Here is a 19526-nt window from a genome sequence, read left to right on the forward strand (position 1 = left end):
CCTGCAGGAACCGCAGTTCCAGGACCAGCAGGCTCGGGGACAACTTGAATTCTTCACCATATCTTCATCACTTCTGGTTTAATACTAAAACTGTATGTTGTTTTCCTACTACTTGTACTCAATGACAATACAATCTAATGTAAAAATGGCAAATTACCTAAATGTCCATCAGTGCCACATTCAAACTATAGAATTATCGTACTCCAAGTTATCTTTGTCTGTGCTCGTCTGGTTTAGGTTCGCCATGTACCATAATGCTCCCAAGGAACTGCTTTAGGGCCACATCTGGCTTCCAACCGCAGGCTGCATGCAGCTGTGCATTCAGCCTTTAAACCATTCACCTGCTTCTGCCTGTCTGTAACTTGGTTCTGGATCTGTTGGCACTGGAGCGGTATAGAGCACAATAAAGGCCCTTAATGCTCTGTTCAGCCCGGTCAGACCCGTGGGAAGTTAGCGCCGTTCCTGCTGACCACGTTTGATAGTATTTTAATTGAGCACTAAAGTCAGGATTTCTTAATCTAACACAGTGGTTTGAAACGAAGCCTTTTCATTTCATAAATGCGTTACATAGATATTATTTCCTTTTCCTCTATCAGCTGTGAGCAGTGCCACACTGCTTAAGCCTTTTCTTTTTAAAGCGATGTCATCTGAGAGTAGGCAAACATGTTTGTATTTCTATCACATCTGTAAAAAGTAAACAAAATCAAAATCCAGCGCACGTAGTGATGAATGAAAGCAAGGTAAACAGTTTTGTCCTGTGGTTGTGGATCAGCACAATGGTTGTCCTGTGTCAGACTGCTGAGCCCCGGCCTTTAAAGCGCTGTGAGGTATTGGCTGATGATGACCTGCCCGAGGAACAGGTGCTTCCTTCACCTCCTTGCGAGGGGCCTCGTTTAGTAACAGCATTCACAATAGGCTGCGGTCATGATACGCTTAGGTCAAACCACAACATGTTTTGTAAAATATACAATGCAGAGTGAGGAAAAAAAAAAAAGTGAATCTGAGCGTGTACGCGAACAAAGATATTCTCAAAAAGCGGTATTGTTGGAAAATGGTAAATATTGTGTGAACTGAAAGACTGTGTGTGACCCCGAAGAGACTAAAAAACATCCCAACAGCCACTCACTGAATGGTACGGCTGACAATCTCACTGCTTAACAACAATGTATAACAACATCACAATATTATGCTGGCAATGGCTAGGACTGCTTTAAACGGATTTTACTATTTAAGACCGAGAATTTCAAACATCGAGTATATAAGAGTATCTCTAATACTTATATATAAATGTCTAATATATGGAGACGATTAGTCTGTTGGATTCCTACACCTTAAGTATGCATAACTTCTGATATGCCGATGGCCGCAGACAGCAGCAACATTCACCCGTTGTCAGTTGTTATTTAGCCGCAGAGCTCTTGGGGCCTTTTAACCTGTCTACTGATCTCGGCTGGCCAGAGTTAGTCGTCAACCTTTTTTCATGTTTTTATTTGTTTGGACTCTCAGACTTCAGGATCTCAGTGTATATGACAAAATACCACGAGAAGAAACAATCAATACCCAAAACAAGTCATTCATAAACAATAAACCATGACGACACAAGTTTTCTACTGTACTTCATCCAAACGTTTACGTGTGTCGGCTCTGCAGCGGACGGTGGCTGCATTTCATCCTGCGTATTCCCATTTCCTGGTGAGTTCACTGTGGTTTTCTGCGCGGAAAGCCCTGCTTGCCTTGACAGCTCCGGCTCCGTTTCCTGATGTGTTTAGCTCCACTGGCACACGATGCATTGATTACTCATGTGTGGATCTTCCTGACAAACACATTCCCCCCTCTCTGCCCCCCCTCTCTGCCCCCCCCCCCCCGGCATCCTGCTATCTGGAATGTACTGTTTAGTTTTTCTCTCATAGTTTTACAAACATCACAGGAACGACGTGCAGTGCGACATGTCAAGTTATGGTCACTTGAGGTGATTCACCAAGTGAAACAATTAGGTTACATTCTTTTGTCGTCTGGCAGTTTGGCACAGAGCCTCAAACTAACTAACCGAGGCTGCCGATTAGCAATAATTTGGTTAAGCGTTGTACAATTTACTGAACTCAGACCCAATTTACTGCTCAGAGAACCAGGTCGGAAGAATGAATTGTTGCAGCAATTTATAAAGGGATTTATAAATCAAGTGAACTAAATCTGACCTTCAGAGGATCATACTGGAGACATTTTTCTTTTTCTGAAAACAATATATATTAAAAATGTTTGTATATAAATTTCCAGCAGTCCACACACACACACACACACACACACACACACACACACACACACACACACACACACACACACACACACACACACACACACACACACACACAGGCGCACGCACGCACGTACACACACACACAGGCGCACGCACGCACGTACACACGCGGCACCGGCGGTTTACACATTTTTTGAATAACTTGAGCATCCTTCCTGGAAGTGCCCGGCTACGTTCCTCATTACAGCCGGGATTTGGGGGAAAATTAAGTTCAAGAGGTCAAAGTTCTAGACAGTTGACACAAATGTTTACAGTCTGGCCAAGTCAGTTAAAATGTCCTTGATCAGAGGAAGATGGGCTACAAGAGGTAATTTTTTTTTTTTACAAGTCTACAATTTATTGTACGTCAGTCAGTTTAAGCTGGCATGACATTTGTGTGGTGTAATTACAAGATTTCCTTCTACAAACAGAAAACATTACATTATCTTACTCTAAATAGCCGTTGTTTCTCTTAACAACTAGCCTTTCACAAGCCCAGCTTATATTATCGGTCTGGGGACACTTGCATTGCTGTTCAGCAGAGTGAATTGGAAGAAGGACCAAACAAGTGAATAAACACCCAGAGCAAAACCGATCAAACAGATCTTAGGCATATACTATTATATACATTTGCATTTGGGGTTTACATTTAAGAGTATTACGAACAATAATATTTTCCTCCTTAAAATCATAGATTTAAGAAAAGTATCGCCGTAGCGCCTGTCCCTCCCCGTGCTTTGGAAGCTTGTTTTGGAGGAGTAAATTTGGGTTTACCACTGACCACCGTCTTGGCAGTTAATGGGGTCAGACTGTATCAATGCTGTGAAGGATGGAGCGCTGTAGAGGAGAGAGAGAAGGAGGTTGAAGCCACCACATCCTAACGCGACGGACAAGCAAACACACTCGAAACACGTAGCTCTACTTTTACAAACCACCCAAAGACAACATCTAATTAGCTGATGAGACCAACACGGATTTTAAAGAAACATCTTTCCCTTCAAAAGACTTTTGATTAAAAAGGGAAGACTTTCTCTTAGTAACAATTATGGCTACCAGTAAGTATCTGAAACAGTGGGACAGAAAAGCAAATGACCGGCCTGGTATGTGGTCAGAGACACAGCTCGGCCTCCCGAGCTGACTGAGTGGAACGAAAACCCACATTGCACAGTGTGCCGGACTGGACCAGTACAGGATCACCATTGTCCAGTTCTACGACAACACCCCGTAAGACCCAACACGTGAGACTTGGACAGCATTCTGAGTATTAGTATAATATTCCCACTCTTTAGCCTCAAACACCTGCTAGTAAATAATAAAAGCCTTCAAACTAAATATACAAAACTCAGAAGCACATCAACCAGGGACAACGTGCAAATGGAAAAGTCAATCTCAAACTGCTAGATTTTTTTTCTTTTAAAAATACAGATGCTCATTAATATATGACATGCTAACGTTATACCAAACACTGAGCAGAACCCAACCGCATCACAATGAACACGAGAGCCGTTAGCAGTGAAGCCACGTCAACAGCTCTCCTCCTGGCAATTTGAACACGGATCGCTTTTTTTTAAACTATTTAATATTATCAGACATCAGCGACTAGGAAAGAATAAATGTAGATGTCCTGAGTTAAGTGAATATTGGTGGAAAACGGCAGTCAGTAAAACTTTATCACACTGTGATGAGTACCGTTAAACTGCAATTAAACCGCAGTTCACATCTGTGCCGACAACAACCAACATTGTGAAAATAGGCAATAAAAGGTTCTCAGAGCCAACAACTTTTGAATTTCTTGTTTACTTTGACCCACTGACAAAACAACGGTTACATTTTGCTCGCCTCAAAGTGATTTGTGGTATAAAAGTAGCTTCCCATATTTGCCTTCCTGTTTTGATACCGGTGCTCTTACTGAACACTCTGCCTTTGTCCTTAGCAGAGCTGATTGGTGGGGAGCTCCTTCCATCAAATTTCCCAAAACGTAAGGTCAGATTTAAAGATCTAAAATGAGAGCGCTTTTGTTTGTTGGGGAACGTGACGGTTGTGGCGACAGCAGGAAAGAGTCTGGAAACGCAGCGTAGACCACAGGATCCGTGTAACGGACTGACCCTCGTGTTGCACACTGAACTTTGCGTTGCTTTGGAATGTGTATGAACTCTCGGCCATCGGCGTAAAGACATCACTCCTCACCCAACACAGGCACACAGTATATGTGTATGCATGCATACATGCACACACATACAGACAGAAGGCCACGCAGAGCAGGAAGGTAAACAGCCAGCTGATTCAATGACATCATTTTCAGTATATGGTGATTACCATCTCTGTTGAAGGGATTACGTGCTGTTCGACAGCCGTCAATCAATTGCTGCCTGTCAAGTTATGTGTACAGCATAAGACTGTATTTAGGGGCTATTCTGCGTTTGAACAAATACTTTTTCCCAAATTTAGAAATTGGATTAAAAGCTGAACACATTTTGATATTTAAATGATATATATATGATATTTAAATAATGATGTATTGATATAATGCAAATAAAATAATGCTAATTATTGTTGAGTTATGGGTGCCCTTTCTCTCTCTCTCTTCATTGTATTTTAAGTACAACTCATTCTCACCACAGCTTTCCATTTGCCATAAAGAGTTAAATAATTTAACTGATAACATTTTCTTTTTTTAAACACGTACCGTTGTCTTACAATGTTGACTATATACCTGTAATGAGTACAGAAAACGTTGCCTGAAAGAAACAAGAGCGAATGAGGGAGAACGGATTGAGAGGTGAAGAGTGTACCGCTCGCTAATCTACATTTGATACCAACACATGTTGACCAAAAACAGCGGATGTTATGAACATTCACAAACTCCCAGCATTTAACAAATGGTGCTTGCTGTTAAACAAGCCAACACCAAACACCAAAGTCATTCCAGGAATCACTCCAGTGTTTGTGTGGCGCTTTTTTTTGGTTGTTGCTACAAACTGTTTGATGTTAAATGTAAATAACAGAATATAGGCTGTAAACCTTTAAACTACATTTTGTTTCCTACAAGCAAGCAGAAACAGCTTTTCTTGAAAAAAAGTAGGACTCTTTGTCACAGCAAGGGAAGGATATTACAATGTTCTATTAAATCATCTAAATCTATTAATTCATTTCAAACAGCCCGTTTCTGTATTTGTTATTTATTTTAGTAAAACAAAAAAGTAAAACAGCGCAGCTACTTTGGTCGGTCACATGATCCACATAATAGGGAACAAGACATATGGGCACAATATGAGACATGAGTAAATTAATGATTTATATCAAATTATTATTATTTATTTTTTTACTTGATTTAAAATATACAACATAATTTTAAAACATGTATCTCGTGCCACTCAAACTTTTACCTTTCCCGTATTGTTAATACGTTCTAAAGTACATTTAGAAGCCCTGATGTATCAAAAGTGCTACACGTCACCAATAGATCTAAAACGTAAAAGCCATCTATTTAACTAGTTCAAGTAAAGTCAAGACGGTCTACAGTAAATCACGAGTGCTGCGTCTTCATACATGAGGGAGAGGTGATTGAAATGTATTCTGAACTCCATCCACCGACCCGGCTTATCCGTAACAGATGAGGATTTGAGCTGGTTCCTATCATCATCACTTGCCTGAAAAGATTAGAAACACATTTTTCCTAGCACAAGTTGTAAACGCTTTTTTCTGGGTGCATTCCTCATCTGTGGTTATTTAGTTTGCTGGGGGCCTGTTGTGACCACAAAATGCTTTTCGTGCTCAGCTCCATCCTCTGTTTTCGACAGATGTGCTTCTTAGTGTTTGTAAATGAGTCATTTTCTTTTTCATGGAGCAGAGAAAATCTGCAAATAATAATGGTTTACATTCCAGGCCGAAACAGAGCCAAAATGCAAATTGCTTAGTGGGTCTGTTAAACACTATGGAGTATCTTCATTAAAGCTTCAAAGCTGGAATGTCCGTCATTTGGTTCTAGAACAAAGTTTGTCACACAACACGTAGCAGGAAATTTCTGAAACGACCCTTCTTTCCCCTTCTTAGTCAGTCTTCTCAGAATTTGTGAATAGAGAAACCTGTAGCTGAATCTGACATTTGATTCAAAAATGTATACTATATTTAAATCACCCATTGATTGTTTCAGCCGTATCGCGTATTCAACCTGCACATTGGACTGGACATTGCAGTATGTCTCAATTTCAGTCCATCTGACACGTGATGAAGACGAATTGGGGGATCACTTCAGCAAGATGGAATACAAAAAATGCGCACACGCGCACACGAATGAAAATGGTATGCACGTCCACAATGACATCTGGAAGCATTAAGCTAATAGATTCAGCTAAACTTGCGGCGGCGCCTCTATTTTTAACTCTATGAAACCAGGGTACTCGAGGGATGACGCTGAAAGAGAAGAGCCACCCCGGCGCATCTCCCAGAGTCACAGAAAGGTTAAATACCACATATTAACAAAAAAACTCTCATTAACATTGTTCATCTCTAAGCAGTAACTCGCAACAAGACCGTAGAGCGAGGTTCATACACATTTTGACCAGTAGATTTCCATGACTTTTCCATGACTTCAAACAAAATTTCCATGACCAAATAAGTGTGAAATCTCAGTGTATACATGAAAAAGTGAGAAAATGTAGTATTTAAACTAACAATGAGAATACCAAAGCATACAGTGTTTCCCCCACCATTCAATTCGGTCTCAATATGTTATAATTATACAATTATCCACTATGGATGAGTATCGTTTGGGGTTTTCCTGATACCAGTGCTAAAACGATACTTATAAAACATTCCGGTGCCTAAACAGTGCCTAAAACAATACTTGTTTTCCATTATTTTACTTCAAATTATGGACAATACATGAACTGTTAACAGTTTACAGTAGACACACAGTCTCTGTAAGAGCCAGAAGTGTATGTATTACTTCATTGGAATTTTGGGAATATTAATCATTTAATCCATGGTCATTGTGCAGGAACTAAAGATATGTAACTTGTATTGAACGCATTTATGTTGGATTGCCGCTCCTTGTGGGTCTCCATGTATTGACGTCGTGATTGCAGTAGGTGCAACATAGAAGAGCTGCATTAGGCACAAGAGCATATCGTTTATCTGCCGTGTGACAGAATGTAGTAATTGTATATTATGTTGATGCATTGCGGCATTAAAAAATACACAAAACGAAAAGAATCCAATGATCTTCTGTCATTCGAGGAGGAAAATGAAGTCACGTGTCTGCAGCTTAATACGGCTCAATGACAAAGACCACCGAAGCAACGCCGCCACGCCCTCTGTTTACAACTTGGAACTGCTGCTAGCAGACGGGCAGCGCACGTACAGCGCCGGTGGCCGAAGAGAGAGACGTGCTGCTCGGCATGGTGGCTTCGCTAGCAGTCACCCTCTGATGGGGTTTCTGTAGTAGCTTCACTAGCAGCGGCGCTGCTTCCTTTAGCACGGCTCGTTAATGCCGCTCTCCCATGTTTAAAATATATAATGTTCCGCCTCCACATTACTTACATTCTGCTCGTTCCGGGTCTTTGTTTGTCGTAACTCATGGGATGCACTTTTCCATATGTAGCCAACCACGGTTAAATCTACACTTCCCTGACACTGGATGATTCCTGGATGATGCGCGTTTACACCGCCGCGGTGCAAATTATTTGCGCTGCGAGTATCAGAGCGTCCTGCGTCTCTTTAAATCCATATGAATGATTTCAAACGTAATCTTAAATGAACCACATGACCATAGAAATATAACACATTTCCATGACTTTTCCAGGTTTTCCATGACCGTACGAACCCTGGTAGACTGATGGCCTTCAACCCACTCATTGAGTTTCACAGCAAGATGCCACTCAAACGCCCCACTCACAATATGTCCTCAATTGCCCAATGAAGACCATAACTCGGGGTCACGGTGTAACACTATTTGTGTTAGATGTATATCGCTTTGACACTGTCCAGAATAATTCATTATTGTTCTCATGTTTAATGTTGAACTTCTACATCTACTAATTAGGAAGATTATTTGGACCCAATCAAAGTGGATAAAATCACCTAATTATCTAAGCATGTGTCGATGGTGAACACCTGTTGTAATGATTAGCTCTGTCCATTTATGGATATAGATATTTTACCCATATTACCTAACTTGTTGGCCTTTACACCTGTATCTTTGGCTCCTATATTACATTCCTAACAGGAGCTCAACCAAACCAAAAAAACATACCTGCAACTGAAATAACAGGCAACTTAAATTTCTCCACAGCTTTTAAATTCATCTATTGCTACGGATCGTATGACTCTTGCCTGCATCTGTCTTTAACGACGTGTTGTAAAGAGCAGAAAAAGGTAAGTATTCCAAAAGTATGAGCTTGCTACTACTTTCAAACAAACAATCAAGCAGTGTGTTGGGAGTCATGTCGCAGTTTTCCTTCTTGTCGACTGCCAAAACCGCTCATTAAAAGCTGATTATCACGACCCAATTTAAACAAGCAAAAACAGGCACAAATGTCCTGTTTTGATGCTGTTAACTGCTGATGTTGCCCTGGAGATACAGTTTTTTCCCAGTCATGATAAGCACATACTTGTCCATGTATTGTATTGTCCCTATAAGGACACCAGACCCCTGTCACAGACCCCCTGCACTGCCCTCAAGCCAAAATGAGAGGCAGCATGTTCCTGATAGTAGGCTGGACATTATGAAAAAGAAGGTTTCTGCTCTCCAATTAAGGAATTTGTTAAGTATTTCAAACAACAACAATCATTAGGAATTTATCTATAACAGGAAATGCCGATATCTGCTGCGCAAGCTCCAAAAGGGCAAATATGTTTTCAAAACATGAAAATTCCCTGGGTTATAATCTGTCTTATTGTGACAGTGAAAAGGCCGGATAAATCCAATTGAATGCAGAAAACATTCTCAACTTACAAAACCAGGGAGCTGGTAATGTGTAAGAGGGTGAAAAGACAAGGACACTAACTAACTAGAAAAAGGCCTGTGCACGTCACACATTAACTGGTTCCAAAGACGCTCTCCAATCATCGGCTATGAAACTAATATTGGTCTTCACGGCAGAGTTAAAAGGCCACAGACACAATATTAATACCACCGTTGAAATATCGGCTCGTTAATGACGTTGACAAATTACGATTAAATGACAGAGACAAACAACCGCTCACTCTCACACCAGCGGGTAGTTTGGTGTGACCAGCTGACCTCACCCAGTTAACCTCACCCGCCGGAGCAGGTCTCTGGACTGTGGGAGGAAGCCGGAGCAGCAGGAGAAAACCCACGCAGACACGGGGAAAGGCTGCTGGTGGTTTCGCACCCGGGGGACCTTCTTGCTGCGAGGTAACAAACCAACCAACCAACCAACCGACCGAGGTAACCACCACACCGCTGTGCTATGATCCTGTGGCCTTTTGTGCTCAGATTTAAATGCATTTTAGTGTTAGAACTAACCGTTGTGCATCTCCGTGTTCCACTCTGAAGAGTGTAATTTAAATACCCAGGCGGTAACATAACTATGCTCCTTTCATTTGAAGGAGGACGTTATCACTCACCATTTCCACCCCCTGAGGGAAGGCCGTTCCCTCCCAGTCCTTCTTGGGGAATCGCTGAATGATCTTTCCACATCCCTCCCCTGAATCTGCAGATAAAAAGACACAAAGATCTGTCAGTGGAGATAACAAGTATAATCATGGCTTGTAGAACTTCGCACGTCCTGCAGGGATTTGGGCTGTTGTTTTGGTAAGAAATAGGAAATAATGGCAATGCACCCAACCGTTGTGTTACTAGCACACAACAGAATTTCCTACATAATTCCTGCAAGGAGGAATAATGCTTCCAAGCATTGCAGTTAATTGATGTGTCAATGAAATTCGAAAGCACTTTTACTTTGTTATTTCAGCACTTTAACACAAAATTAATTTTACTAAAAAAAGTTGCATTATTTACAAAGTCAGTGCAAATTCAGTATATTTTGGCCACAAAAATAACAAAAGTTTAAAATATGCCTTTTTTTGGGGCTATAACGAGCGAGCACCGGGGTTGAGGTTAAACCAAAAGAAACATAGACTGGCCACAGATACACTATATGTTATAGATGCACGGTGCTGTAAGACAGAGCAATACACAGCTACATTACGGAGTAGTGTGCATAGTACTTAGACAGCTGGTACTGATCTGTAGCAGGTGTAGCTGAAAGCCATCAAAAGCTTTACCAGCGATAGAACTCTCTCATAGATTTCCCTCAGGTCTTGCAAAACTCTGAAACCTAAATTGGATGAAATAATGTATGTCAGCATGAGTGCAATCATAGTACGATATGTATTTAGGAGTTGATATATGACGGCAACATTTTTGTTTAGCAATCTGGAAAGCTAATAAATAGAAAACACGTCTAAGAATAAAAAGGATCTTCATTTTATGTGCCAAAAAAGCTTTTTTGATTTTAAGATCAGTTTCACAATAGGCGGTTTGTCACACTATATTATCGGACCCCATTACTTCATCACAACGTTATTTTAAACTTTTAGTCCATGTTTGGAAGCGAGGACAGGTTTTCTATTTAACAGCCAAGGGAAAAAGTTCTATCGAGCGAGTAAGAGACAGAAATGAATTAATTGTGGCCCGTTTCTTGGAAAATATTTATATAATGTTGTTTTGTTAATGTCAATCACAAATTGTCAAATCAATGCATGCTGGGTAAATCCCAGATTCACACATGCTGCAGATGGTTTCCGATCAATTATTTGTTAATATAAATATTTAAAATTCAAGTGATTTTACCATCTGCAAAACGACATTTGCTTCCACTCAGAAGGTAAAAACTGGAATGACACAAAACACAGACAAACTCCGGCTGGCACTGGAACTATGTTAAACTCGAAACGGACATTCCCATATCTCTCATGTGTGTCATCAATTTCTACCATCAACTTTTTCTCTTCACCATAAAAGAACGCCAATAAAAACAGGCTTACCGTAACACTACTAAGAAAATGTGTATCGCATCAGACCGTGAGGACATTCCTGCAGTGCTCGTAGTCAAAGCTGTCAAACTATGAGAAGCATCGGTTAGGTCGAGACAGGAAGGCCAGCGGCACATTACGGCTCCTCGAGACAATTTATGTGCGTGTACCTGCGCTGTGCTAGCAGCTCTCCGATAGCGTGTGAGGCTACCAAAGTGTGCGTGTGGGTGTGTGTGCTTGCGGCTGAAAGAGCCGGTACAAAGTTGGACCAACATTAACGCTCATCGCTACGTGTCACAAGGAAAAAAAAAAAAAAATCTACTTTTAATGTTTGTTGTCATCAGCAGCTAGATCACCATTTGAGGAGATCACGGGTGGCCATTTACAATTCTAATGATTTCCTTAAAGCTTTTGGTATTTCCTTTTCAGACGAATGTAATCATGTTCTCCGTGGGGAGTCCTACCCAAGCGCACGCAAATGCCGTGACTCAGCTAAATACTCATCGGACGACTTCTGAAGCCCACCATGTCACAGTTTGGCCAGGAGGTCACAAATCATACCCTTGTGAATATAAAAATAGGAATAATGGGACAACGAAATGTTACACATCGTCATAGAGAAATTAAATGCCGTCCCGCCTGCTGTCCACCACCCCGAAAGACACAAAGCTGTGTCCATGAGAGGGAAGAACGAATCGTGACGAGGCTCTGGTTTTAGTTTGAGGGGAAATGTCCAATTTAATAGAAGGTAGCGAGATGATGGTTTTACTTTTACTGTCTGTTTTCCCGTAGAGGCTAGCAGACACACGGGTGCTAAAAGAACAGCAGTCTGCCCGAAGGGTTCGTGTCTTACGGTCTTTACGGCTCCTTTAATTCAAATCAAATGCTCGCAGTGCTCCCAAGTTCAAATTTTCAAAAAGGTGGACGAAAATAAATGACAGAATTCCTCACATTCCACAAGGCTGCACTCTTGTATTAAAACAAGCCATGCTTTCAAATACTGCCCCCCTGATAACTATAAAGAACCCCGTCACGAGGATAATAGAAGCCAGGCCTATGAGTACATGCTAATTTGCACATCCGCTTGCAAAATGTGAGAGATGGATTCCAAAATAACGTTTTTTTCCCTCCTTTTTTGGCAGGAACTATTTTAACAACAAAAGCCCGTCCCAGCCCACGGCACGCGTGTGCATGTTTAAGAGCTTGGCTGATTTCCATCATCTTTGCAGCACAACCTGTGTGCGGTACAGCTGGACTCATTGGAAGGTTTTTCAGCTTTGTCATGAAATACAATATATAGAACTGGCAAAATATATCTATGCATAGTTGTGCACACAGGTTGTTCTGGAAAAAAATAGTTCACATTTCTGATTATTTCCTTTCCTAGACTCCACTATTTAGACCCCAGTTTAAAAAGCAGAAATCCCCCCAAAACGTATTCATTATTATTATTATGCTAGTGCAGTCATTAAGAGATTTAGAATGTCCTCACAGCCACTGACACATTTTTGATATATTATATCCTAATGAGCTGAATGCAGCGTTTTTTGTTGTTTACTAGACAATGTGGCCACGCTGCAGGAAAATCAGCCAGGATACCAACATCTTTCCCTTTATTTACAGCATACGGAGCGTATTTCATTGAACAGCTCCATTTGGCTGATTGTTGTAATCATCTCTGCTTAACTTGGACCGTTTCAAATTCATAAATTAAAAGTACAATTGTAAACTTTATGCCAGAGGAACTTTTCTGCTTTAGTATAATTGAATTGGCATTGGAAATGCAAAGTAAGGTTTGCATGGAAAAATGGTCTCTAAGATTAACAAAACTCATGTTGTACAACATTTCAAATTCAGAAAGCTTTGCAGCCTTCAAAGACAGCTGCAGGGGAGGACATTATATTAATATGTGTATACACAGACACACACACATACATATGTATATATGTATGTATACATACATACATGACCACGTACCACACATTTTGACTTTCCACTGATGTGTGGGTCTTAGGTGTGTTTCTCTGATCAATTGTCATTTCTTTCACCAGAACACAGCTATTCAAATACATATCCATGCTGTCATCGCTTTATTCTAGTAGCTAAAGAAATGATAAAGCTCTTATAACACCTGATCGAATGACTGAGAGCAGCACAACAGTAGCCAGCGGAGTTTTTCCGACATGTCAGTTTCAAACTACAACGGAGAGGAAGGAACTCTTCCAATGTGGTCTGAATGCCTCCAACCACAAAGTCTGAATCCAAATGACGGGACCCGAAAGTGGAGTTCAAAAGAAAACAATTAATGGAAGCAGGAAATCAAATCTCAACACAGCTTTAGTAATCAATCACTCAGCAGCAACAGATAAGACAAAAGCCTTTGTTAATGAAATAATGCAAAAACACCTGTGATTTTTGGAGGATTTTAAGCAAAAGGAGAAATGAGTGTGTGGTTACATAGTGTGTGGTTACATAGTGTGGTGTATGTGTGTGTACATAGTGTGCGGTTACAGCCGCTGGTCTACGCGGCTCCAGAAGGGTTTTTTGTGCCACTGTCCCAGAAAACATTTTAAACTCTCTGAAGTTTGTGTAAACTAGCAAAATAGCTCAAAGTTGTGCTGTAGAATTGTATTAGTGATTTTAGTCGTATGTAACAAACATATTTGTAGATTGTAAAGAGTTAAATATTTATTCAAAAATTTCCAAAGAACTACCTTGGATTTGAAAATTGAAATATTATTTGTTGAACTATACAATAATTAATACAATACGTATATATGTTTACGTATTGTATTAACTAACGTGAACCAATTGGAAGTTTGTTGAGGCTGATAAAAACAAAATAGACTACATAACTTAACTAAAGTATTATAAAAACCAAACACAAGTCAATAACAAATGAAGTCAACATCTCCAGCTGTTGGCAGGGCCCGGTTCTAAAGCAAATCATATTTACTTCATGGCACCATTCAGCCAGTTTTAATACTTACTTAAATAAGTTACAGATGGTTCAGCAAATCACTTGCATTAATAAAAAGCTGTCAGATATAATCTTGGACTGATTATCAGGGGTTAATACTTTTGATACACTTCTCCGGCTACTTCCTTAAAACAACATTCTTATCTTGGGGAAACATTTTGGCTCGCAAATTCAGTTTTAGTAATGAGAAATTTGATTTTAGTATTAGTAGTATTACAACTAAACAAATTGACTATTCAGGGCTTTCTGGTTTAAAAAAAACCCATGATGTAATTTCATGTCGCAATAGAAAATTTGCAATGCTGTAAGAAAAAGCACAACATTTCACGTAGTCGGTAAAATGCAGCTGGGCAGGCACATCCCCGAAACGGAGAGAGAGCACTGTGAGCTCATACGCCAGCCTGAAGCCAGCAAATGTGTGATCTTGAGAAAAACAGCACATGGAAGTTAATCAAAAGGATTCAGTGAACGAAACTATGAACATCAGCTGCTTCAGACGACACAAGCCCGAAATTGCTTCACAGCCGGGAATGTGGTGAAAACAGTGACGAAAGAGTGAAGTGCAGAAACCTTAGCTTTGGTATGGATATAAAAACAGACGTGCCTTCTTATTAATATGCATATTAAAAGGAGTGATTCAGCGTTATCAATGCTCTGGTTGTATTGAGTGGGTTAAAATTCTCCTCAGATTTAGAACAACTTTTTCAATCCATCCTAGCAATTCATTTTCAACTTTACGTAGATCATCCACACAGCTTTGAAACGAATAGGTGATGAATATGTCAAAGGCAACAGACCATGCAAGCCATGTTAAGTCATTTATCTCTTCTTGCTCTGTAATTTGACAATATCTCCGCTCTTCATTTTCAATACTTCCTTACTGGACTGTGTGAGAAATTATCTAAATTCATGAAGTTTTGAAGGATAAAACAAAGCATCAAGTCATCCTTGGTACTGCTGAGATAATCCCCAAAAAGCATCTGTGCATCTCATGTGATGAAAATAATTGCCCCATTTAGCTTGAATCCTTGCATTTCTACCGAAACTCACAGCCAAAGAGGAATCTGCCAAAGGAAGTTGTTTGTTTTCAATAATTTCAAAGTATTGTTTTTGTTTCTTGCATGTTACGTAAGATGTTCTCCGAGTCCAGGACAGAAAATGAAGACCATAAAGACAAAAATACAGTTTGGGCATTGTATCGGCAACACATTTCAAAATCTGTTTGATTCAATAGGGGATGACATCCAGCCAATAAACTGTTAGAAAAAGAAAAAAAAAAAAGTAAATTCCTTTTTCTTTTCACTCAGCAAATTCAAATTTATGGCAGACAGTATGCCAGGCAGAGACAAGAGAGACGGCGTCCCCCTGCAAAAGGAAAATAAAGGATCAAGTGCAGATTCGATACAGACTGCATCCATCTCAACCGACAGGCGTTTTCACATTCCGACATTATTCATGGAAATAGTTCCAAGGTGTGTGGCTTGTGACACGGACCCCCAGGGGAGCAGCCTGATCGCTTCTCTTGGAGGAATCTGGGTCTCGGGTCATGCTCTCTTTCATCACATTTTCATTTTCACTCACGAGATGCACTGTAATGACAAACAACATCCCTGCCATAGATTTTAAAGGTCAACAACAGTGACTTGTAGTATGGAAGCTGCTCTACTTTGCTGCTAGTTTTACTTTATTATACGTCCCCTCGATCGATTTGAATATTGGTTACATGTGTTTTTCTAAATAGGTCACCAGTCTCGCCAAAAGAAATATGCCAAGTGTTTTTGCCGGAGACACAAAATCTAGATTTAGATTTATTACCAAGGGGAAAAAGTATTTGCAAAGAAAAGACCAATATAAGGCAGTCAATAAGACCAAATCATGCGAATGAAACGGAATACAAATAATTGTGAAAGGAACAGTCATTTAAAATGTTTGCTTAGTAGGCTCTTTGTCAACACTATTATTTCACACTGTGACTCCAACTCACATACTTTCACTTTTCACCATCATTCCTTAACTTATTGTGAAAAGAAATACAATTAGTGCTTCTTAAAAAGGCATGGAGACCTAATCATTGCGTGCTAAGCGTTATTTCCAATTGTGCCATCCATTGTAATCTATCAATGAGAAGTGAGTGAGGCCCGTGCAACAAAAGCCAGGTAGGGGTCCGTGGTTTGTATTAACAACTAAGGTGGACAGGGAAAGCTCTGTGCATATTACTATGAGCAGACTGGTTAAACCAACCATACAGAGCTCTGAATAGTTGAGAGAAATAAGCAGTTGTTTTGTTTTGTTTTTCCGTGTTTTTCAAATCCAAAAGTGATTTAGATTTTATAGTTCTGAGAAAAGAAATCCCTTACACTTAAAGACAACGGCATCTCTGCAGCACGGAGTGTTCGACAGAGGCTTACACGTGGGTGAGACGTAAGCCCCGTCGCAGCGTCCTAATCAACCACAATCTCACATGCAAAACTTTTATGGTCGGCTTTCTAGGCTTTGTCGCAAACAATCTGCTGCGGCTAGCGGAAGAATTCACTGGACTCATGATCCCGGAGTCTTGTGGCGAGATTTGACTAATTGCGAATACGTTCGGTCCCTTCTGGTGACGCCCAGGAACATTTTGTCCACGGGAGGACACAGAAACGCAGCAGTCATTCGGCTCTTGGCTGCACAGAGCTGACTAAAGACTCGGTTCACATATTGCTCTTTGCGAGGGTTCAGCTGCGCCGGGTGGAGATACCAGGAACTTTGATTTGTTCACTCATGGAGTAACTTGGTGATTCCAGGACCTGGAAGCATTTACAAAATGTCATTCATCATATGGGAATATGTTACGCCAGCGCCAAAGGGTTTTTCTCTACTTATCCATGAATGCTTGGAAATGTGTGCAAAGCTCCTTTCTCGGACGAAGATGATTTTGGTTTTGGTTTTGGAGGCTGCGCCTGAGGCACAACATGTGAGAGGAAGCATGGGGGGCTCTCAGAGCAGTGCAGAGGGAGGAGAAGGAAGGGGATCTGGGAGACCACAAGGACTGACTTTTCCTGGCAGCTGTGTAACGTTCCGCCCAAAATTAAAGGAAAATTACCACAAAAAAGGAAGTATATAAATCACAACAAGTTAGAGACAAGCATGGCTGCTGAGGGGGGGGGGGGGGGGGGGGGATAAAGACAAAACAGCTCGCAGGACAACAAGTAGCAACAAAATCACAGCCAACAACATTAGGAAACACAAATACAAACACCAGCTCACAATACCGACCTCGAAGCAAGGCTATTTTTTAATGCTCTTTAGTGAAAATGGTTCTGCGTGTGTCGCACTAGCTGGCAGGAGCTCGCGCAGCAGGGACAGGATGTGACACATTGTGAATCCATGAAAAGTTTCGATTGATCCAAGTCAAAGAGAGCAGCCTGTCGTGTGTAAACACCCACCGGCGTGTCCTCGGTCTTTAACCACATGCCAGCCGTATGGGGGTTTTCTTTAACTATCTGGTGGGTTAGCGAGAAGACCCCCTCCCCCCTTGCCCCCCCTCACACAGATAGCGTTTCCAGGGTTGCGTGATAGCTGGACGGCTAACGGGAAGCTAAGCGAGAAGCTATCTAGCATCAACATCATCACACACCGACTTGACGGCCTGGACACAAAACCAGAGCCCCGCAGGTTCAACCCGCGAGCCTCCACCTCCGTCGAAACTCACCGACTTTCTCCTGGTCGTATCCCACGACGATAAAATAGTCAGCAAATCTAGCCATGTCTGCTGCTTTCCCCGAGAAACGCCAACACAATTCAGCATTTTTCCTGCTTCGAAAGCACAGCCATGTTTGACAGAAGGAGTGTCACTGCGCATGCGCCCGCAGAGGGAGCGCTCCATGGGCGTGGGCCCTCCAGTTTACAAGTACAGCACTGTGCCCCAACAGAGGGTCTTTCAGGTCCAAACTTTGGGGTCCCCACCTTTTAAAACCTGTGAAGGAAGAACCACCAGGATAATACTAAAATGTACTGCGAGCGAGAGAAAGGTGGAAAAACACAATTTACAGGAGTAGTTTGAAAGAAGCTTTTTTTATGTCACAGTGAATCATTTAAAAACACCCACACAGGTGGTGGATAACATTTATAGAATAACAACTGGTACTGAAATCTAATACTTGCCAAATATGCCAACGGTGCAAAAAAATACTGATAACTTGGCGTAGGCTGCTCCAGCTGCAACATTAAAATGTTTATGGGGTTATTCTTGGACTCATATATTTATGTGCACTTTTGAACACAACTTCATGTAATGCTTTAATCAACTGGTAAGTCCCAATAGGTTAAAACCGATCATTTAAAAAAAACATTATTGGTACTGTCTAAGGCAATTTGTGTTTTAAAATAGCTCTTTCAATCTTAATATGATTGACTTTTGACAAAACATGTGTTTTGTGTAAATTATTGAAATTTATGAAAATAGGAAATCACTGCTCTAGCTAATGTGTGTAAGAGAAACACAAAAATGACTACGGTTGGAATTGCAACCAATTTCCAGTTTCTCCTCTGTAATTAGTTCCTTCTTTGTCTTTCTATTCATCAAATCTATTGTTTTGTATGCTAGTAAACGGAAGATATAGGGAGAGGTGGGTCAAAGAGGTGGGTCAAATAGTTGAATCATGTTCAAAACATTACGAAATGCATACCAAGTGTTTGCATACCAGTGTTTGTAATAATCATGATTCACCTGTCAAAATTGTCCTTTTGTGGTCGACACACTAATTTTCCTGGCACGACTGGCAAGTCACACATACCTGCTCATATGAATACAAGAGAAGGACAAAATAAAGAAACATGTCATCCTAAGAAAGCAACTTCACAAAGGACAAACAGAAGATTTCTATATAAGGAGACAAAGAGCAGCGGCAGAATTTGGTTGTCATGATTGCACAATCTCCTGTTGTAAAGTCAACAACGAGGATTACTTATCTGCCAGAGGCAAGCATCATTACAAAGGGCTTGCAAAAATTCGTTGGTTTTACTGCACATGTGTTTGACATTTTGTAGTCTTTGAGTCAGGTCGCTTGGGATATAAATACACTCAGAAAGAAAACAATACGTTATGGATTATAGGACGCTGATAAACCAGAGTGGCATGTCAAGTGACTCCAGTATTTCTAAAGGGATGTTGAAAGAGCTCTGGGGATGGTTTTTCCCCTTTTTTGAAAGTGAAACAAAAATCTAAAATTAAACTAAAATTACATCGAGCATCTAAAAAAACACAAATTGAGC

General features: G+C 40.7%; 1 protein-coding gene across 2 annotated transcripts in view; it reads right to left on the minus strand.

Annotated features, from left to right (window-relative positions):
- The window catches only part of sbf2 (SET binding factor 2), a 66520-nt gene extending 48395 nt beyond the window's left edge, over positions 1-18125 (minus strand). For both annotated transcript variants that reach the window (XM_078085439.1, XM_040164074.2), the window contains exons 1-2: positions 17965-18125; positions 9884-9969 (exon numbers count right to left, since the gene is read on the minus strand). In XM_078085439.1, the coding sequence (XP_077941565.1) occupies positions 9884-9969; positions 17965-18019 (141 nt within the window). In that variant the 5' untranslated portion in view covers positions 18020-18125. The remainder of the gene's footprint in view (positions 1-9883; positions 9970-17964) is intronic.
- Positions 18126-19526: the final 1401 nt, after the last annotated feature.

Source organism: Gasterosteus aculeatus, chromosome 12, assembly GCF_964276395.1.
Source record: "Gasterosteus aculeatus chromosome 12, fGasAcu3.hap1.1, whole genome shotgun sequence".
Lineage (NCBI taxonomy): Eukaryota > Metazoa > Chordata > Actinopteri > Perciformes > Gasterosteidae > Gasterosteus > Gasterosteus aculeatus.